This window comes from Sphaerodactylus townsendi, linkage group LG02 (assembly GCF_021028975.2).
Source record: "Sphaerodactylus townsendi isolate TG3544 linkage group LG02, MPM_Stown_v2.3, whole genome shotgun sequence".
In the NCBI taxonomy this organism is placed as follows: Eukaryota; Metazoa; Chordata; class Lepidosauria; order Squamata; family Sphaerodactylidae; genus Sphaerodactylus; species Sphaerodactylus townsendi.
Window position 1 is genome coordinate 2,970,237 of NC_059426.1, and position 21,807 is coordinate 2,992,043.

The 21,807-nt window shown below is 52.4% G+C and overlaps 1 protein-coding gene across 1 annotated transcript in view; it reads left to right on the top strand.

The window, feature by feature from the left end:
- Positions 1-2,947: 2,947 nt before the first annotated feature.
- The window catches only part of ERBB4 (erb-b2 receptor tyrosine kinase 4), a 751,441-nt gene continuing 732,581 nt past the window's right edge, over positions 2,948-21,807 (top strand). The window contains exon 1 of the mRNA XM_048483573.1: positions 2,948-3,285. Within this exon, the coding sequence (XP_048339530.1) occupies positions 3,189-3,285 (97 nt within the window). The 5' untranslated portion in view covers positions 2,948-3,188. The remainder of the gene's footprint in view (positions 3,286-21,807) is intronic.

Here is a 21,807-nt window from a genome sequence, read left to right on the forward strand (position 1 = left end):
GAATGCCCCGGTGTAATTGGGAGTTCTTCATGCCACCTAGTGCTGTTGCATGGTTGCCACGTTTTTGCACAGGAGCCGCCTGGTGGCACTGAGTTTGCTCCACGAATTTCCTGAACCGCAAAGGTTGAGGTTCTTTTGAAATTTTTGTTGCTCTGGAGGCTTCTACCGCTGTGCAAAACTCCTCCATAGCAGAACCGGGGCCATTTTTCCTGCCTCACTGCTTTGGCCAGCCCCACCAATGGGCAGGCACTGAGAATTGCACCCCCCCCCCCCTCCCGGCAGTGGGAAAAAACTGAGGGAGAAACCTTGGTGTTTAGAAAAGAGAAACCTTGGGCAGAAAAGCTGCGGGTGCAGGCACCTCGAACGGGAGGGCGGTGATTCTCTCGCACATGCAAGGTTTTTAGATTTAGATTTTAGATGGGGGGGGGGTGAAGGGCGGTGATCCCATCGCACACGCAAGAATTTTAAGATGCGGGGGGGGGGCGGGCAAGGGCACTGATTCTCAGCGCCTGTTTTGTGTTCAGAGTCATTTTAAACTAAAATACTGAAAGTGAGTGGGGGGGGGGGAACGGGGGAGATTCAGCCAGTCGGAAGGCGGGAAACGGAGGTTGTCCGCACATGTGTGGAAGACATTGTGGAAGAGCTGCGCCACAAATGGAGAAGCACCGGGTTCATGAAAAACTATGTGGGGCATAACGCACCGGCCCTGCCTCGAATCCCACAACGAACCGGTGAGCAGCGAAGAGTCAACAGCGGGCCAAAAAGCGCTGTGGCAAGCATGTTCCCCGGATCTACCACGGGGCAGTCTCTCATTTTTAACTTTGCATAGACATGCCTCCCCACACACATTCCTCTCTCTCAGCAGTGCAGTGACTCCCTCAAGGTCATCCAGCAAGCCCCTGTCACAGAATGGAGATTAAAATCTGGGTCAACACTCTAAAACCACTATACTACACTGCCCCCTCTTCAGGGAACCTACTTGAGAGAACTGCTCCCTTCAGGAGCTGAAAATGTGAAGACAGCTGCCACGCTGGCTGAGGAGGCGGACACCCTGGAGGAGTGGGAGGCTCTTGTCCCCTCCCCAGCTGTTTGAGGAAGGAGCTGGCCCAGCAGCCAAGACCAACTTTCCCCAGCTGCATCTGGCTCTCTGACTTGCTCCTTTCCTAGATGCAGTCCATCTGGTCATACCAGACTGTGTTTCTGTTGCCTTGTGCTGGACTACTGCAATGCCCTCTGCCTGGGGATGCCCTTGAAGACAATACAGAAACTTTGGGCGGTTCAAAATGAAGCAGCCCAATCCCTTGCAGGGGCTAGGACACGGGCATGTACCTTAAAACAGCCACGACAATGTTGGGGGTGAACTTTCACGCCCTTCCAGGCCAAGGACTGCCCCCCCCCCCACCTCGCCCTGGTCTTAAGGACTGTCTGCTTCTCAGGGACGTAGGTAAGGGGGGGTTCTTGGGTTCAAGCCCCTCCCATTACATGTCTGGCTTGCTTGAAACAATGCATGGAATGGAACAGCTGGAAAGTACTCAGTCACTGAACCTCCCCCCCCCCCCATAAAAAATCTAGCCCTATGTCACTGGCTTCCTGGCGCACCTGCCTGTCGGCTGTGGTCTTCATGCTGCTCCCTGCCTGGCATCTCCCTGGACCTGCTCCTTGTCTGTTGCAGCTCCCAGCCTGAGGAGGGGCCGGAGAACCCACCCAGAGGAGCCCTTTGGTGGAGCTGCGACGGCCGCCCCGTCTGCCCGGCCTTTGAATGGTGGCTTATATTTATTGGCTTTCTCTCTCTCTCTCTCTCCCCCCACCCCCCCTTTTTGGGATTCTATTTGACTGGTTTGAATGACAGTGGTTCAACTGTGAACCCGCCTCGTGCCGGCAAGACAGGCAGGATAGAAATATTTTAATTAAGTAATTAATAATGAGGGGGAGGGGCTACTCCCCTGGGTCTGGGCCGTGGGCGTGGCTGAAGAGCCTCCTGGTCATGGAAGGGCCTTGTGGGCGGCCCGTGCCTTTCCTTTCCTCTGCTCACCCCCCCGCCCCCAGCCTGCAAGAAAGAGAGGATGAAAATGACCCCGGGGGTGTGTGTGTGTGTGTGAGCGTGTTTCCCTGCCAACCCTGCGAGGTAGGCTAGGCTGAGCGCTCTGGAAGATGAGTGGGCCTTTCAGCCCGAGCCCGGCAGTCCCCAGCTCCAAGCACTTGGCGGCCTTGCTGGAGGCACGCCCCCCCCCCCGCCGCCCCCCGGGCTCCTGGCCTCGAGCCTGTCTGCATCCGCCTCCTCGGGGCAGAGCCAGCCAGGCCCGCTTCCCCGACTGTTCCGGGGCAACCCGGGAGCAGCAACCCCTGAGGTCCGGTCTCGGGCTCCCACCTGCGGGGTGGCCGTCTGTCGGGCGGGGGAGCCCGGGAGAGGGGGCGGGGGTATAATGGCACACAGCCCCCCCCCCCCGCCCAAGCTGCCCTTTCCTGGGGGAGGGAGATGGTTCTCTCTTGACTGAAGGGCCGCTCTCTTTCCGGGAGATCTCCCGGGCCGGCTTAGAGGTTGGCAACTCCGTCTTTCCGGGCCGGGGCCCTCGACTGGCCCCTGGTTCGCCCCATGCAAAGCAGCCAGGGCGGGCGCGGAGGAGGGGGGGAGGAGGAGCGCTGGAGCCCCGGCAGCCCCCCCCCCCCCGCCTCCGTGGCTCCCGCGGGCGGCAGCCGTGCGCTCCGCTCCACTCCAGCGCGCGTCCGCGGCGGCGGCGACAGGTGTCTCCCCGGGCAGGCGGGGCGTGGGCGGGGCAGAGGCGGGGCGAGCCCTGGTCAGGGCGGGGCGGGCGGCCAAGTCCCGCCTCTCGACTGAGGGGGGGGGGGGAGGCGGGCGCTGCGCGGAGGTGCCGGAGCCCCGCGAAGTGCGCGCCGCCGCTGCCGGACCCGCCGCCACGGATGCGCCCGCCCCGACGGCCCCGCCGAAGGAAGCCAGGCAGGCAGGCAGGCAGGCAGGCAGGCACCACCAGCAGCACCGGCGGCAGCACCGGGGGAGCCCCGCGGTCCGTCCGTCGGGAAAGGGCCGCCGCCGCCTGGACCACGACTAGTTGGGCGAGTTGGCGGCGGAGCGGCGGCATGTGAGCGGCGGCGGCGGCGGCGGCGGCGCGGGACTCCCGGAGCGGCGTGGCCCCGGGGCTCCGGGCGCGGGAGTGGAGCGCGGCGCCAGGATGCAGCGGCCGGCCGGCAGCCTCCTCCTCTGGCTCCTCGGCCTCCTCAGCGCCTCCGCCGGCACCGGCACCGTCCAGCGCGGCCCGGCGCAGCCAGGTGGGTCCCCCGTCCGTCCGTCCGTCCGTCCGTCCGTCCGCGGGTGCGCGGCTGTGGTGGGCCGTCGGGGCTGGGGCTTGCGGAGGCGCCCGTGGCCGGGCTGGGGGGCGACGAGCGGGGTCCGGCGGGCAGGGCAGGGCAGGGCAGGGCAGCGGGCACGGGGCCGCTTGGGGGGGGGGGAGGGACGATGGGGGTCCTCGCCGGGCCCTCGTCCGGGGCTGCTCGGAGGGTGTCGTCGTCCCCCGCGCCCCGTCCCGCGGGCCTGAGTGTTGGGCGGAGGGTCCCGCCGGTGAGGAGCGCCGAAGTGCTGAGCCGGGGAGAGGGAGCCGGCGCCGGCGACGCTCCTTGCGCCTGGCGGGCTTGGCTTGGGGGGGGGGGGGGGGGGCCCGGCCCGCGAGGCTCCCCTCTTGTTTTGGGGCGCGGGGGGTGTGAAGACGTGGCCCCGGAGCCTTTCGGGCGGCCGCCGCTCCTGCGGGCATCTCGGGGCTCCCTCGGGGTGGGGGGGTGGGTGGGGGTGGCGGAGATGCCCAAGAGCCCCTTTCCAGGCGCTGCCCCTGCCGAGCCCCAGAAGCGGGGTGGGGGCGCTTTCTCCTTGGGGGTCCCAGAAGGGGAGCAGCTCAAGCCGCCAGGCCGGCCCTGGCAGAGACACTTGCCCGCCTGGCACCTGCTGGCGAGCCCCGTTTCCTTGGCCTTTGTGGCAGCCAGTCTCCGGGCACCTCAGCCAGCCTCGGGTCCCCTGCGATTCCGCGCCCTCCACGCCTGGCAGGGGGGCTGCATCTCTCCTTGCCCGGCAAACCGGGTCTGGGGGATGACGTGCCCGACCGACCCCCAGATTTCTCACCTGGGCATCTTCCATCAGGATTCGCACCCTTATCCTCACCTCTCCCGTGCCGTTGCGGCACTGCTCTGTGGGGAGAATCTCTGTGCCCAGGTATGCCCGATGTGCCCAGCAGGTATGCCCGATTACCTGGCTTGGTTTAGTTGGGATCTCTGCTGTGGGGGCAAAAGTGGGGCCACTTCCCTGCCAGATTTTCCGCTGCCTTCAAACACTGCCGAGCAAACCGGAGAAAGTAGATTTCGGTTGGCGCAGGTGGCAGAAGCGAAGGAATAGTGGGGGAGACCACAGAATAGCCCACAGAGGGAAAGCCATGTTAACCTTTCCGCCTGCTCTGTCTTCTTTGGTGCTGAAGGACTGTGGCGAAGGTGTCGGGATGCCGTGTAGATGAGAGCTCCCACTGTCAAGATGTTGCCGGTTGAACATGGGGGGGGGGCACCTTTATTTATCAGGGGTCTCTTGTGCAGAACTTAGTTATTTGCACAGCGAGGACGGGTGGCGGGGGTCTGAGGTGCCCGGGAAGAGTTTTCACTCGGTTTTAAACAGTTGTCAGCTCAAGAGGACCCGTTTCAATGGGGACGTGGGAAAGTTTGGCAAATCCCCGCATTGCAATTTGCAGAGGACGTGGTTCATCGTTTTATTTTTATAGTGCCGAGCTCGGTGCGTGCTGAGAAAGGAATGAAATATTCAGAATCTTTGTTTTGGGTGGGTCCTGTTGGGCTCGCGTTGCGTCCCCCTTTACGACTCGACCAGATTGTTCTTTTTCCTGCAAACGTTTCTTCTTTTTCTCTCTTTTGGAATTGCAGTTTCTCTTGCGTTGCTTCTGTTAGGCTTTTCCATTGGTGATTCCAGGATATTAATAATTCTACTTATTTTTGCACAAGCTCTTTCTTCTCTGTTAGGCACCGTTGAAATAGCATTTCTTATTCCCTCTGGCTTTCCCCTCTTTGTTCTTTTCTTGCCTTCTCTCCCCTTATTGACTCTCTGTTTCCTGTCTGGTTTATTTATATATTTATATATATATATATATATATCTATTGCCTCGTTTCTTTCTGCTGCCTCCTTGTTACTGCCTTCGATATGTTTGTGTTTGCCTGATCCACAGCCCTGTTTAGCCAGACGTCGCAGCTGCCGGCCTCTGAGGGAATACGTCTCGCTGGATTCTCTGGAAGTTGCTTCTGAATAAACAGACATAGAGCTGGGCTGTCGGAATTCTGCATGCTAGTCAGGGCCCCTTGCCCCAAACATGTAATCTGGGGCTCCCTCTTTGGACTTTGCAGGCGCTCAGCTGTGTTTGGGTCCCTAAGTGTAAATCTCATGAGCCTGAAAACCAAGTCCATCAGTTTACCAGGATTATGGATCGCTGCCGGAGTGACTCTCTATTTCCCCTCTGCTGATAACGCCTGCCTGTCCGAGTGGCTGGTCGGTGGGAAGGCTCTTCTGCAGGGCAGATTTATCCCTGCAAGGAAATAAAACAACATCATTGATCCCCAGTCAGTTGCTTTTTAAAACACAGATTCCCACGGCCAGAGCTGTCCTTAAGGGAAGGCTGATGCATCCCCTGGGTGCTGCTTTTTATGTTTGAGTCAAGAAGGGAGGAAGGAATACGCTTTACTTAAATGGGCAGGGTGGAGGGAGAGCTGCTGCAATTGTCAACATTTGCCGGTCCATTGTTGACCCGCTATCTCATGACCGACGTCTCTCCTGCTGAGCTGAGGCGGCCAGGCTGCAGCCCACAACCTCCTCTGCTTGGAGTCTGTTGCCGGCACTCATGTATTCCAGGGGCTGGCTCCTCTGGGAGTCTTGACAGGATCGTGGCCCTCTGGGCAGCCTTCTAAGCATCCTTGCACACGAGGTGGTCCTGGATGAGGCTGCCTGGGGCCCCTTTGTCTGCGCTGGATTAGGCCGATGATTTCTCCTTCCCTGCATGTAACCTGTGCGGCACTGATTGGAAGTCCAGAGCAGACTCTTGCTGGTCAGCGGGATGGCTGCAGGGAAGCCTCACCCCCAGAGTCCGGCCAGCTGCTCGCCTGGGTGGAATTGCTGCCTCTTTTGTATTAACAGCTCACCGAACAACTGTGCCCGAGGGAGAGGGGGGTGCCGTGGTTAGAAAGTTCTCTTTGTTTCGGGTTTGCTGCCTGCTCAGAAGTTCTGCTTGTTTCGGGGTTTGCCGCCTGTCCGTGTCTTTGCCCTTGACTTCTTCGGGTCTCCTTGGGTGTCAGTGGACTTGGCCGCATTCTTGCTCTGCCCAGAGTTGGGTGACCCGGGGGCGAAGCAGTGACCCTTGGTCAGCGGTGCTTCGAGCCCAGTCCCCTGGGAAGCTGCCCTGTGGGAACCCTGCGGAAACGAATGGAAGCGTCGCAGCAGCTGGGTAGGCGCACGAGGCCGTGGCCGACACGTGTGGCCAAAGCTGAAAGAATTGAAATACAGACATTCTGGCTATTTGTGTACGAGAGGACAGCGAATGGTGATATTCTGCCCGCCTGGCTCAGCAAGGGAAGACAAAACAGACTGAGAAATCCGTTTGCTCTCTGTGTGTGTTTTCATTCCCGTCAGCTGTTCTCCTTTGGTGCTCTGCTGCCAAACCCGAGTTAGAATTATTCTGCCGACTGTTGGTGAAACCTGTCTTTATTGAGGGCCCAGTTGCATAGATGCCCCCAAACCACTCCCCTCCCGGCAGTGTCATTCCGTTATGCTCACCTTTTCCTCACTACTTCGTTGTAATTATTGCTTAGTTGGAACCACATAGGAGCGCTGTGGCCTCCCCAAACTAATTCGGAGTGAAAGCGATGATTCTGCCCTTGCTCCGACTAGGCCGGCGTGTTCCCCCTTCTCCACCCCCTCCCTTGAATAACCACTGGCGGGCAGTGAGGCTATTTTTGACCAACACCTCCCAAGCCCTGACCCTTCCCTCTGGGTAACCTTTATTTTAAATACACAGCTCTGGAGAATTGCTAAATAATTAAAGTCAAATTAACGGTGCTCGCGTCGAAGTATCCAGCGGCTCCGCCAAACTGATTGTAGTTAAAACGTTTGGCTGCTTTCCCTGTCCGCTGACGCTCAGCCTCCTTCAGCTGATGTATAATTTTGGCTCCTGTTTCCTCCAGCCGGCCTTGCTGTGTTGCGCGGAGTTTCTTATCAAGAGCTCTGCCCTGTCGCTCCCTGAGAAACTGTTGCAATCCCCGTTGGCATCCCTTGTGTGGACCTTTGTGTCCTTGTCTTCATAGAGGAGCATTCAAAACGTGGCCCTGTTTGAATGCTGCTTTATCCGCAGGCGTCCTGACTCCTGTTCCTGAGCCGCGAAGGCACCCGGCTATTTCCATAGCGTTGGTCTACCAAGCAGACACAGAGGTGTTCGCCTTTCGGCTTCCTAATCATGGAACTGTACTTTCCAGCACAGTGAGGCAAACTAGTCCATCAAAAGGAAAACATGGGATAGGTAAATGGTTCATTTTTCAGTTGCATGATACACAAATTGTGTTTGGATCAGGGAGCATTTTTGCAGCTTGTGACATGTTTGGTCTGGTGATGAGGAGGTTATTGAACAGTTGATGGATGCAATCCAAAGAAAACTAACAGCAGAATCCTGTGCAGACTTACTCCAGTGTAAACCCTTTATTTTGTCTCTGGGATTGTCCTGCTACTGGGCTTCAATCCCATTAGAAGCCAGCTGGATTTTAACACTGACTGCCTTTTGGACCCCATCCTGTCTTCGGTGCACTATATATAGTTTGGCTCAGCAAAGGGAGAAGATAATTTGGAGCTCAGATTACAAATCTGTAGAGTAAAGCTGCAAAGGAGATACAGCAACTGGGGAGTCAGGCACTGGTCACACAGACCCCTCGTATGACTGAAGTCAAGAGGACAGACAGAAACTCAGTCTCCTTGCAAGAATACGGGGGGCTTTTTTCAAAAAGGGCTACCCGAGAGTCCACCGGTGGCGTGGGGGGACCCCAGGGACAATGTGCCTCCCCTCAGTGTTTCAGACGGTTTAAATAGCTGCGCTCGAACATTTCCTTGGGAATAGCCATGTATTGAGATTCTGTGTGGCTGATTAGAATACGGGCGCTTTGTTGATGCAGCTGCTGCAGTGACGAGAAAATGTACAGAACACAATTAAGCAACTGATGCTCCTCTCTGTTGCAGGAGCCTGTATTTCTCTCTTTCTTTCTTTTGGTGGTGCCAGATCGACAGTGTATGGAAAAGCCGGCTCCATATTTGCCCTTCAAATCCAGGCTGTGGGTGACCCACACTTGCGCAGCTGATATTATATGGATCTGTGGTTAACCCGAGGACTCCATAATTAGGGACTTGCCGAGATCGTTCTGTAACATAACTTCAGCCATTGGCATTTTATGATTCGTGATTACACTATTCAGCCAGTGATGAGAGGGAATAGTTGTAAAAAACAACAACACCTCCTATTTCCACCAATTAGACAGCCGAGGAAATGTATTTGATCAAGTGGATCAGCAGGAATGCCTTGGTTCAAATGTTGGTTCAGAGATGAATTCACTGGAAAAGTAATTTGTGTGTGAATTTGTGTAGACCAAATCTTTGGCAATTGCCTTCCTGCTGTGATCTAGCCAAAGTGATCCATACAGTGGTCAGCTCCAGGCTAGATTACTGTTACTCACTTTATGCAGGGCTACCCTTGGGGCTGGTCTGGAAATGACAACTGGCCTAGCGCTTGGTAGGGAGGGCTCTGGCAGGAGGCACTGAAGAGACGGAGTGCCAGATCAGGTTCAGAATTTTGGTATTGTCCCTCAAAGCCCTGCATAATTTGGGACCATCCTGTCTGAAGCCTCTCCCAAAGAGCACTGTGACATCTGGAACTGACCTGCTGGTGATCCCAAAACACATCTGGCTGTTCTCAGCCGGAGCCGGGGTTGATTCATCCCTGGCCCCAGCCTGGTGGACCTGTCTGTCAAGTGAGACCCGGGCCCTGCAGGATTTGGCTCAGTTCTGCAGGGCCTGTCAGATGGAGCTGTTCTGCCGGGTCGGTGGCTGAGGTCAGCAATGGTTACACATCAGTTACAAGCCACGTAGGGCAGTGGTGGCGAACCTATGGCACGGGTTCCAGAGGTGGCACTCAGAGCCCTCTCTGTGGGCACGCGCAAACAGAGTCCCCCCCCCCCACACATCTAGGCTGGTCTGGGCTGCTGGGCTCAATTATTAGCATTAAACCTAAGACCTAGTTTTGAGAAAGCAGTGTAGGTAACCCTGTCAAGTGCTGTTAAACCCCTTTAACCCGGGAGTAAGCTTGGTTGCTGGCAATGGGGCTTGTTCTGAGTAAACGCTCCTAGGGTTGTGATTCACCCGTTGGAAGAGTTGCACGGTTGCTTCAAAGCAAAGCCACCAACTACCACCAAGCTTACTCCCGAGTAACACACGCCTCGGAGCCAACCATTTTTTCTAAACTAAAACCTCAGTGTTCAGGTTAAATTGCCGTGTTGGCACTTTGCGATAAATAAGTGGGTTTTGGGTTGCAATTTGGGCACTCGGTCTCAAAAAGGTTCGCCATCACTGACTTAGGGTCTATTGTGCTGTCGTGTCCCCTGTTGCCCACCCCTAAGATAAAAGGGACCACCATCTTGGCACTGTCTGTTAGATTAGGATGTTAATTTTTACTGTGCTCTAATTTCGTTTGATATTTATGTTTGATATTTATTTATATGTGGTTGTGCAATTGTATGATTGTTAGCGACCCTGAGCTTGATTTTGGTCAGGAAAGGGTGGGGTAGGTATCAAATCAATCAATCAATAATTCTGGAGGTTAGGCAAAATGGGGTGCCTTTTGCACTGTTCCCCTGCAACCTGAATCACTTGCACACGCGTGTGCATGTGCACCCGCATCTTCTGGAAAGCACGCAAAGTCTGCGTGAATTTCATTCACGTGAGGTGCTTTCAGGAGATGCCCATGACAGACAGGGCTCTGAGCATCCTGTGGTACTATCATTCTGGAACTTGAGCATCCTTCAGAGTCCCTCTTCTCTCCAAGTCTCTGTCGTGGAAGCCTGAACGCGTGCAGCCCTCTTCCAAGAGCGAGGTGGGCAGTGCTCAAAAACAGCACGATGGGGAGAATCCCATCTTAAGAGTGCTGGTGTATTTTCTAGGAGGAAACTTCTCAAGGGAACGTTTGCTGGATCTCTCTGTGAACATCTGCGTCTGTACCATCATGGTTCCAAAAACAGGGGCTGCGATGGGTGAAGAAGGCTTCTGTCAGTTAACTAGGCAGTGAGAAGTTTGAACCTGGCCAGGGACTTGTTCAAGCAGCTTGGCTTTGCTTTACGCAGACATAGTTTCTGGCACAGCTCTTGGCCTGTATCCCTTTAAGGCTAACACTAAGTGGAAACGCTGATGGGGGATCCCAGAAAAGAAAATGTGGACGGGAAAGAGTGAAACCAAAGGTTTGGAGAGTGTTTAAAATATGCGATTTGTCCAAGGAGCAACAGAGAGGCTGCCTTTAAATACGTTTGAAAGGAAAGCCGGGGAGGGGGGGCACCTTAGAAGCACTCCCCCCCCCCCTACTCTGCTTTTCATGTACTAGAAATGGATGCTTGCATTAGTTTGTTTGAAAGATGTGCATTCCGTGCGGTCCCAAATCTGCCCGGATGGGTCTGGTTTCAACATGGAGGAGTAACTTGGAAGAGTCTCCCAAGAGCCCTGGACCAGCCGTATGTTTTGAATGGCAGGAAGACATATGTTAATTAAATAGGTTGATGGGGAAGGTGTAATTTGGAGGGGGCGGGGTGGGGGGTGGGCAGCAGGGCTTGCAGAGGAAGGGAAATCCTTGCCATCTTTGGCATCTCTATCTCTCCCTCCAGTAACTCCAGTTTGCCTCCCACAATACGTCCCCTCCTCCCCTCCTCCCTCCCTTCTTGTCCCACGGTGTCCTGTTGCTTTCCTTGGAGTCACCTCCAACTCCCCCCCCCCCCCACTATCATGCACTGTTTCGTGCTGGTACAGCAGTGCCAAAAGCCACCAAGATCTTGATAGGGGTTACTATAAACTTCAGGGAGGCTGTACCCCAAAATTTGCATGCGGGGGGTGGCGGGGTGTGTGATTGAATTCGTGTGTGTCCCCTCCCAGGTTTGTAAACCTTCTGTTTTTGTGGTCAGTCCTGCCATTGGGTGACTGTGGCCAGCCCTTGTGCACCTGCATTTTAAAAAAAATGTCTGTGTCTCTGCCGTGTCTCTCAAAGTTGTTTTGCTGGGACTGTGGCGGCAGCAGGAGTGCTGTTGTTTTCAAGCGCTTCGGCCTGGAATCCCTCCAGCCGGGCCATCTGCATGTGACGCCGCTGTGTGGAGCCATTCATGTCCATGGACACAGAACAGCTGATACGGCCAACAGTAGTGGCTTGTCTGGTGCGTTCTCTGTGGCCTTGTTGTTAGGGAAATATATTAATGTTTCAAGTTGACAGACTCGTTTAACAAACTATGACTCTGGGAGGTCAGTGTCTCTTGCCTGGAGTATTCACGTCTCAACTGAAGTGGGAAGGAGGTTTGAAACTATTCTGACTCTTGGTGGAAGGATTTATGTCATATTCTTTCTGACTAGGGTTACTTCTGGCTCCCACACCTGTTTTTCAGAATATTGGTGAGCCAGTTTTGACAAGAGAGAGCCTCTTCAAATAAGCACACACTTCCTTGTGTAGGAGATGAAATCCAGCTGGCATTCCAACAAAATTCCTGTTAATGATATTGTGATAATATCACTGAGTTCTAGAACTAAGCAAGATTTGTGTCCCCCTTGCAGTTAGCTCTTTGAACATTGCCCGGGGCTTTGGAGATATTTCACTTCACAGCGGAGCATGTAAGGAGCAGCAAACGCCTGCCGTGGTCTGTCTAACTTCCCTTGGCTCCTGGGGTGGATTGGAAAATCCTCCTGTTCTAAGGTGGGCCAGTGCTTGCTTGGTTGCTGGACAGACTGGACACGATCCTGTGTCACAGGCAGCCTCTCCTCCTGTGGAAGAATGCCACCGTATCCTGATCTGTGGAGTGTCAGAGAATGGGAAGGAGAATGGGTTAATTCACGAATTAACCAACCAATTAATTTCATTTGTCCCAAAGGGGAACCCAGAGCAACTCCCATAATTTCCCCCTCCGTTTTCTCTGTGGATTAGTGGATCCCGAGGTCGCTTTCCACACCGCCCAATTCCTGGGACTAGACCTGGGGAATCCACCAGAGGGATTTCTTTGCCTGGTATTTGGAAGCTTTTCTGAGGGGGGCGTTGTCTTTGACTGGCTTCCAGATGGGGGTTTAAAAACATGCTCCGCCAGGGAAGCAGCTGCAAGCTCCATGTGCCCCAGGAGCTGTTGCCCCACCCATCCCCTCTTCTGTCAGAGCGTCTGCACACAAACACAGATGTCACAGAAGTCTTTTGGGGCCCCCTTCCCTCTCCCCACCCCTTTCCCCCTTCCCCTCCCTCCCCTTTTCTCCCCCGCCCCCCGGGTGAGTGGGCGGGCCACGACCATCCTTCTCCTTTCTCCCCATTCATGTCCATGGACACAGAGGGTGGGCCTCTACCAGATGTCCTCCTGGCCCTTTAAAGGGCTTTTCTTCGCTCTGCACTCCCTCCCCCACCACATGCGCAGTTGGTTGTGGGCTCGATGTCCGCATGACCACGCTACCTCAAGCCACTGCGCCAAGGATCAAAGGAAGCTCCGTAACGGAAGCTGCGCTGCTTCACTAGAGTACAGACATGATGCTACGTTACGCTTTCTTCTGCTATATCGGTTATTCATGGCAGATTATATTTAGGATGTTTTTGACACTTGCTTGTTCACAATCTTCTCATTTTCATGTCTGCTGCATGTCAAAACTTCTGACTGAGAGAGAGAGTGCATCTGTCAGGTCTTTTGTGAGTAGCAGAATGCCAGTTCCTTCAACCGATACACATACAACGCGTCCAGGTCAGCATCGTGATGTGACGGCCAAGAAAGCCAATGTGATTCTGGGCTGTATCAATAGGATTGTAGTGTCATGATCAAGGGATGTAATTGTGCCTCTATTCTGCATTTGTTAGACCTCACCTGGAATAATGTGTTCAGTTCTGGGCACCGCAATTGAAGAAGGATATTGACAAGCTGGAACGGGTCCAGAGGAGGTCTGGAATCCATGCCCTACGAGGAGTTGGGGATGTTTAGTCTGGAGAAGAGAAGGTCAAGGGGTGACATGATAACCATGTTTAAATATTTGAAAGGATGTCATGTCGAAGAGGGAGCAAGCTTGTTTTCTGCTGCCTCAGAGACTAGGACATGGAGTAATGGATTCGAAGTGAAGGGAAAGAGATTCCACCTAAACATTAGGAAGAACTTCCTGACCATCAGAGCTGTTCAACACTGCCTCGGAGAGTGGTGGAGTCTCCTTTGGAGGTTTTTAAACAGAGGCTGGATGGACATATGTCAGGAGTGCTCTGATTGTGTGTTCCTGCATTGCAGGGGGTTGGACTTGATGGCCCTTGGGGTCTCTTCCAACTCTATGAGTCTACGATTCTAAGATTCTAGGTGGTGTACATCTTTGTCCAGTGGTTCTATCTGGAGCTGTTCAGGCTTTTCATCATGGCAGGTAATTACTCTCGAAAGGGAAGTGTCTTCTGGGACTGGAACAGGTGTCATGATTAATGGGGCTCATTGCTTTGGGTGCGATTGGATTGTGACTGGCCTGGTGTGTGGGTGTCTTTGCCTCCTGTTTCCCCGTGGCCCACGCTGTTGATGTGTCCAGTCGATTATGCCCAGTAATGCTGATTTCCTTCTTGTCCCTCTGCCCCGACTGAGCCCCAGGGCCCTGTCCCCGCCTGCAACCTAACAGAGACTCCTTTGGCTTCCAGTCTGCAGGTGGCAGAATTAATTGATCTCTTGCAATATATAACTTTTCTACAGGAAAGAAGATGTTCAATCGGAGAAGGTTAAGTGGGTTGTGGGTATTTCTTTTGTAATAACACAACTGAACTTTGCACGCATGATGTATCTAAAGAGCATTAGCTCGTTTCTCTGCAGCGTATCACGATTTCTTCTTATTATATAGAGCTTCTGGGATATGTTTTTGTTTGATTTCAAGTGATGCATCTGACTGTGGAGATCGGACTGCGCAGCACCAGGGGCCGAGGGCGGGGGGGGGGGGTTTCTGGTCTGGCCCCCCTGTTGCCTTTCCCAATGTTACCAGTATGTGGCAATTTGCAGCAAGTTTCTGGCACTCTACATACCCTTAGAAACAACTTTGTCTCAGTGGTTAGACTAAATAGTCTAATTTGTATTTCAAAATACATAATGGAAAAGATGGGCGAGGGGGGAGGGAACGTCCCTGGCTGCCTTCCTACGAGCTATGGGGCAGCGTTCAGTTTCACAGTTGTTGTGTGACCTTTGCAGTGGCTCTCTTAGGGTCCCAGCCTGTTCTGGGTCCGGTGTTTGTTCTCTACAAGAGGCCGGCAGTGGGTCCCCCTTCCTTACCTGCTCAGAGTCTTTGTGGCAGCTGGAAGGAGGAGGAGGAGGAGGAGTTTGGATTTATATTCCACCTTTCTCTCTTGTAAGGAGATTCAAGGTGGCTTGCAAGCTCCTTTCCCTTCCTCTCCCCACAATAGACACCTTGTGAGGCAGGTGGGGCTGAGAGAGTTCGGGAGAACTGTGACTAGCCCAAGGTCACCCAGCAGGAATGTAGGAGTGCAGAAACACATCTGGTTCACCAGATAAGCCTCTGCCACTCAGGTGGAGGAGTGGGGAATCAAACCCGGTTCTCCGGATTAGAATCCACCTGCTCTTAACCACTACACCACGCTGGATTTACTGGCTGGGAATTCCCTCCCCAGCTCTTGTGTCCCCTCTGCTCTACATCTCCAACAGCCAGCTGGAGGGGTAGTGGAAGGGAGCCACGGCTGCTGATGGAGGGGAAGGGAGGGAGCCACAGGTGGGGAGGGCAGGGATCATTGGTGGCGGGTGAGGGTCCCACGTTTTCCCCGGCACCATTTTGGCTGGCTGCGGTCTGACAGGCCCAGGAACTGGCTCTGGTTCTGTAAGCAAAGCACGGCTCTCTTACAGAGCTCTGACTGCTATGACCTATGTGGATGTTTCTGCATAGACCACAGATGGCCTTTCAGATTGAACAGGGATCTGGTGTGTGAAACCATTACACTACCATGGATGCTGATCCTTTGTACAAAACACAACTAAATAACTGAATGGAGCGATTGCTTGTTCCCCAGTTACGCTATTTCAGTTTTTCCCCTTGCGCCCCCCCCCCCCCTTCTTTCAGCTTGAATTTGTTCTTCTCTTGGCAAAGTCTCTTCCAAGGGCAGCTTACAATTTTTGATCCACCAAACCAAATTAAAAAGTTGATATTTCTGATCGTGACTTTGGACTAGAAAGTCAATCAAAATGTAAGTGCTAAAGTAAAGAGAGAGGATTTGTGGCATCCCAAAAGATTTCGTATCTCTTATTTAGAGGACAAAATAAAAGTTCCTTTTATCTGGAAGCAGAGTTTTCTGTATTCATAGAGTAACTATGTAAGAGTCTTCATAGAGAAACTGACGCTTCCCCCATTTTTAGCAATCTTTTAGCCTTTGTGATTCATTTCATGTTTTCAAAACATAGTTACCATGAACTAGATGGGGCCCCGCACAAATTATTGGTGGGTCGAGGCAGTTCTTTAGTGGCTATTAACAAAGTGAAGTGGATGGGAAAAGAATTTTGAGCAAATCCCTGCAGCTGCACAGGACGGCAAAATGACATATGTGGCCGCTTAACGTCTCGAAAGATACTTTTTATTATTCTTCCCGCACATTCCGTAAATGATTGTTTCCTGAATTAGCACTCTGTGAGAAGGAGCCATTGATACAGGAGCCGGCTGGCATGCAGCTAATTTTGAGATCTGATACCTGCTATTTCACACTCACAGCAAGTGGACTCTGTTGCAGGCAGAATGTGCGTGCCACACCCTGGCATCGCTACATGCACAGCAACAAGGGAGTTAGTAGCCCTGTGGTAGGAATGTAGGAGATGCATTCATAAGGTTTTCAGTTGTTGCAAACTTTTGGGAAGGTAACGAGTGTCTTCAGTTGATGCCTGCCTGTGTTCGAAAACTGCCTCTGCACAGCCATTCAGAAGCCCTGCTGGACAAAAGCCCCTCCCACTTTCTGAAAAGACCTGCGAGGCTCCAGAAAAGGTGTCAGCAGGTGCCAAGGTTTCTGGAAGCGACACTGTGAGGGCCCAGAATGAGAGGAGGATTCTGCGAGGCCCCGTTCAGCTCTGTGCTTCTGACGCCAACATAGAGGACTGTTTGGGGCAGCAGCACTGAGCATCTTCCACAGCCCCCGGTCTTGGTCTGCTCTGTTGATCTTTTGGCATGATTTATATTCTCCTCCGGAAGGTCTTTGAACCCTCAGCAATAATTGGGGGGTGGGTGGGGGAGAGGCTGGAGCAAACGTTAATTGCCCTCATTTTGAATGCTTTCAACTGTTATCACAGAGGTTTTGGGTGCCTGCATTCTTGCATTGCTTTTCCATAGTCCTTTTCCCCAAGAATTGTTTGCAAAATATCTTGATGCCAATTCTGGACATTTTTTTCTCTGTTTGGCTCAAAAAACGTTTCCTCTTCATTTTCCCTTCATCGTTTTCCCGAGCTCTTTTACTGTGATTTCCCCCCCTATTCATTTCCAAGCCAGCTTCCCTTGAGCATGTGGTCGTGTTGGAACGGTCTTCATTTCTTTGAAACCTGGCCTTTATCCACGCTGCCCTGTAGTCACCCAATCTCCCCTTCAGCCATCTTCTCCTCCCCCTCATCCTCAATTTCAAAGGGAATTTTTGATTATTTTTTCTCTTTGTCATATTGCATTCGTGTTTAGGCAAACGTTCACTGTGTCCACAGTTAGAAATGAGTGAAATTAGCCAGGGCCTGCCACCATAACAATCCTGTGTTACAGCAGCTCTGTTGGCTGAAAAATGTGGGTTTTGGGGGGGAGGGAAGGGGGTGGGTGGGCTACATGCTTTTGTTCCTCCAAGTAACAGAGCCTGCTCCAATAGGTATTTTAGACTTCCATTTTGTGTGGGTAGACCTCAATGCCAGAAATGGAGGCTGACATTTTCGAATTGCTGCTTCAAGGTAATAGAACAGTAACTGTAGAGCGCCTGCGCAAAAGTGGGCATTGGTTGTTCTTCTGTGTCACAGATGACACCCCTCCACCATCAGGAATGATGTGCTTTCAGTATTAGCTTTTGGAATAAATGCATCTGAAGAGACAAAGGGGGAAAACCCAAATCAGCAGGGGGAAGGAGGGGTGGCAGAAACAGGCCACGTTTCCAAGGCAAAAGGTCTTGGAATTTTCCTCTGGGAAAATCTGTGGTAAGCTGCGCATGCAGAAAAGGCCTAGAGATAACTTTGTTCTCTTTTCCCTTCTGTCCAACCCACCCAACAGAGAGAGAGAGAGAGAGAGAGAGAGAGAGAGAGAGAGAGAGAGAGTGTGACTTTTCCTTCTCATATTCCCCTGTTTTGGGGCTCATGCTCGTTGTGTTTTCTAACTGCAAACTGTGCACATGTGTCTTGCGTTGCTAACCTGGGAACTGCAGTTCAGGAAGTTTTGAGCATGTAGAAAGATGGCAAACGCTGTCAACTGATTCCTGCCATTGGCTGTACAGGCTCAAAAGCAAGAAGTATGCTCAAAATCTGCCTGATTTTTAAATGATGCATGATATGTGCATCATGCCCACGGTGAGAAACCCAGCAAGTCAAAAAATTGGGAATATGTGTCCATAGTGCCTCTTCTTCCCTGCCTTTCTCCCCAAGTGGAGCCAAAGTAGTTTACAGCATTCTCCTCCTCCATTTTTTTTCTCACTACAACCCAGTGAGGTAGGCTAGGCTGAAAATGGGTAACTGGCTGAAGGTCACCCAGCCAGCTTGCAGGACACAGCAGGGGATCGAATCTCCCAGATCCGTCACTAGTCTGTCACTAAACTGCAGCGAATAATGCCCACCGCACAGGTTCAAGACTGCTTGTGAACAGATCTTCAGTGCAATCATGTGGAAAGTTCTGTTCAAGGGGGACTGGGCACTGGCAGAGGCAAGCTGAATTTTCAGAGGCCTTGTTTGTGGAAATGGTGCTCGTACCCCTGTGCGCGAGACCATTTTCCTTTGTCATCAAGAGATGCTTTACTCTGAAAAAGATGTCTATCCAAAGAAACTGCAAATACTTTCTGAATGGATAAACAGGATGTTGATCTCACCATGACTGGGTTTCAGAATGTTTGAGGACCACAAATATCAAAAGCCCATTTTCATAATTAAGATTTCAGTTATGCGATAAGGTAATTGTGCATATAATTGCATGCAGAGCTAGACGTTTAGCTGTCTAACCATCCTTTTGCATACATTATTAATGCACTTTGCAAAGCGTGGCAAATATATTTGTTGGGTAAGTTCTTGAGTCAGGAAGACTTTGCGTAGGCAAGAGGTGCGTGACGAATCCTTGGCAAACCAGGATTCAGGAAGAACTTCTGCTTCATCACTGTGAGGGCTCTGCTTGATAAGTCCCGCCGCTGCTGCCGCTGCTGCTGAAAAATCATGCTCTGATGACTCTGCTTGTGTGTTGTGTGCTTTCCTTAATGACTGCTGCTCTGAGCATTCATTGCCTGGCATGTCCGAATGAGCCATTGTGCAGCAGATGGACGTTTGGTATCCTCCAGCTTCCACTGCTACAATCCAGCAAGTGCCGGCCTCGGTCCGTCAGTTCCACTGGGCTGAACTGTGAACCCGCCGCGATCTTTTCGACCAAAGCAAGTCACTGGTGGTGAGGTCTCCATAGCTGAGATCTCCTAAAAGTCAGGAAGACGAAGTGAGGAGCTGATGGGTAATGAACTGGGGACCTTCCGCGTGTACAGTGTGTGCCCTGCCACTGAACCGCAGCTCTGTCTAAATCTGTGTTGGATAGTTTGTGACCAATACTTTTCAGCCGTGTTCGCTGAACATCGAATAACTCCGAGGGTCGAGTAATCCGGGGATGCGCTCGTCTGTGCCTGTCGTTCCTCCAGCGGGAATGAGGGGTGCCTTTTGTGCACTTGCTGTGCACTCTTTTCATTCCAAGCCTGTGCGCTTTTGTGATTGTTCAGCATTTGTATGCTAAACCTTTGTGCTTGGATGAGAGACCTCCGGGGAATCCCACGGGGGTCACTTGAAGTTCCGAGGTAGGAGGAGGTCTGGATAGAAATGAAATGTAACTTTCAAACTACAGTTTCTTTTTCGAGCAGGAGATGCTCAGAGTCAATGCTGTGGTTATATTCCTGCTTCTCAAAGGTCACCTTTCAGTAACAGATGTGGCAAGGTTGTTAGCGGCACTTGGATTTCAAACACTGGTGTGATTCTCCGGAGCCTGGATGCCATTTTGCAGTGTGTAGCTCATGAAAACCAACAGCGTGCATCCAATAAGTCCACCAACTCTAAAATTATTAGCTATTTGCATGGGTAAGCCTGTGGCAATTTAAGCTTATGTGTAACATATTAAATGTGTAACATATTTCAGTTATTGTTAAAGGATAATTCATTGGAATGGTATGGCCTAATGACATTAATGTATATGCTTGTTTAAAATGCACACATAACCTTACCGGAAGCTGCAGAGCAGGGTTCATTTGGTTGAAATGTGTGGCCTTTGTGTGTGTGTAACTGCATGTTATTGTGTGTGTGTGTGAGTGTAATTCCCGTCAAGTCACAGCCAGCCACTCGTGGGGTTTTCAAGGAAAGAGACTTCCTTGGTAGTCTCTCATCCACATTCCAACCAGGGCTGACCCTGCTTGGCTCCCAAGACTTGATGAGTTGGGGGTCTGGCCTCCTGAGCACTTTGTAGAGACCCTCCCAGTTCACTTTCCAGATCAGCTGATTCTCAGTCTGCCTCTATCCGAAGGCAGGATGGTGCAGCCGGATGGTGCAGGAGCAGCAGTGGCGTAGGAGGTTAAGAGCTTGTGTATCTAATCTGGAGGAACCGGGTTTGATTCCCAGCTCTGCCGTCTGAGCTGTGGAGGCTTGTCTGGGGAATTCAGATTAGCCTGTACACTCCCACACACGGCAGCTGGGTGACCTTGGGCTAGTCACAGCTTCTTGGAGCTCTCTCAGCCTCACCTACCTCACAGGGTGTTTGTTGTGAGGGGGGAAGGGCAAGGAGATTGTCAGCCCCTTTGAGTCTCCTGCAGGAGAGAAAGGGGGGATATCAATCCAAACTCCTCCTCCTCCTCCTCCTCCTCCTCCTCCTCCTCCTCCTCCATGGGGGTTCTGTGCACATCAGACCATTCCCACATAGATTTCCTGGGCTCTGCTTCGAACTGGCAGTTAATTGCTAGTCTTAACCCAGAAGCCACTGGCTTAGCTCCGAGGACAGCGGGCCGACTCCTGTTGTTTGGCGCTTCCTCTGAGAGGGCACTTACCTCTAGCTTTGATTTTGCGTTTGACTGCTGAGAGCCAGTGTGGTGTCCTGGTTAAGAGTGGCAGACTCTTATTTGGTGAGCTGGGTTTGTTTCCCCGCTCCTCCGCCTGAAGCCTGCTGGGTGACCTTGGGCCAGTCCCAGTTCTCTCAGAACTCTCTCAGCCCCTCTTGCCTCAGAAGGTGTCTGTTATGGGGGGAGGAAGGGAAAGGCCCTTGTAGTCCATGGCTCATTCCGCACATGCAGAATAGTGCACTTTCAAACTGCTTTCAGTGCTCTTTGAAGCTGTGCGGAATGGCAAAATCCACTTGCACACAGTTGTGAAAGTGGTTTGAAAATGCATTATTTTGTGTGTGCGGAAGGGGCCCCTGATAGGAGAGAAAGGTGGGGTGTGAATCCAAACTCTTCCTCTGCTACTTCTCTAGAGTACTCCTGTCTGGACCTTAACAAGCCACAATCATCTCAATTTGCATCAGTTAGTTTCAGATGAAAATCACCCGTTACACGGCCATTTCAGTGCTTTGCTCTTCTTCTACTTTTTAGGGAGTTTGATGTTATGATTGAACGCATTCATGTTTCAGGTTCGCCTGTAACTCTTTCAGAATTGCCAGTAGAAATATTTTGTAAATGACTTGATGGTTATATAAAGCATTTATTTTGTAAACGAATTGATGGTTGCATAAAGCATTTATATCCCCCCCAGTCATCCTTATTGTTTCCAGTGGTGCTGGTAACCTAGACTAAAATAAGTTCAGCAGATTATGGCAATCAACATGAGGCATCAGGCAGGTCACAAGTGAAATGGGGCGAGAGACCTCGCGAAGCCCCCTGGAAGAAGGAGGCTTTATGGAGGGAGTGTTCAGTAGCTTTGGGAGACCACCACTCACAGACCCTCTCCCTCATGGATATGGCACCCCAGACGCACAGCTTGGCCTGGAGGATTTCCAGAGCAAATGGGCAGGCCTGGGCAAGAGCAGGGGGTGTCTCAGGTATCCTGTTCCTAGTCTGTTTAGGGCAGGGTCCTAAAGGGCAACTTCGGCATTTCGGCAGCATGTTGTGCGCAGCCACAAAAAGGCTTCCCTTCAGTCGCCCAGTGACGATCCTTGTGCTGCGGTGGCAGCTTCTGCCAAAACAACACTTATAAAAATCTGAAGGCTCAATCAAAAGCCCTGCCTCCTATAAACGCTCTATGACCATGGTGGCGAACCTTTGGCACTCCAGATGTTATGGACTACAATTCCCATCAGCCCCTGCCAGCATGGCCAATTGGCCATGCTGGCAGGGGCTG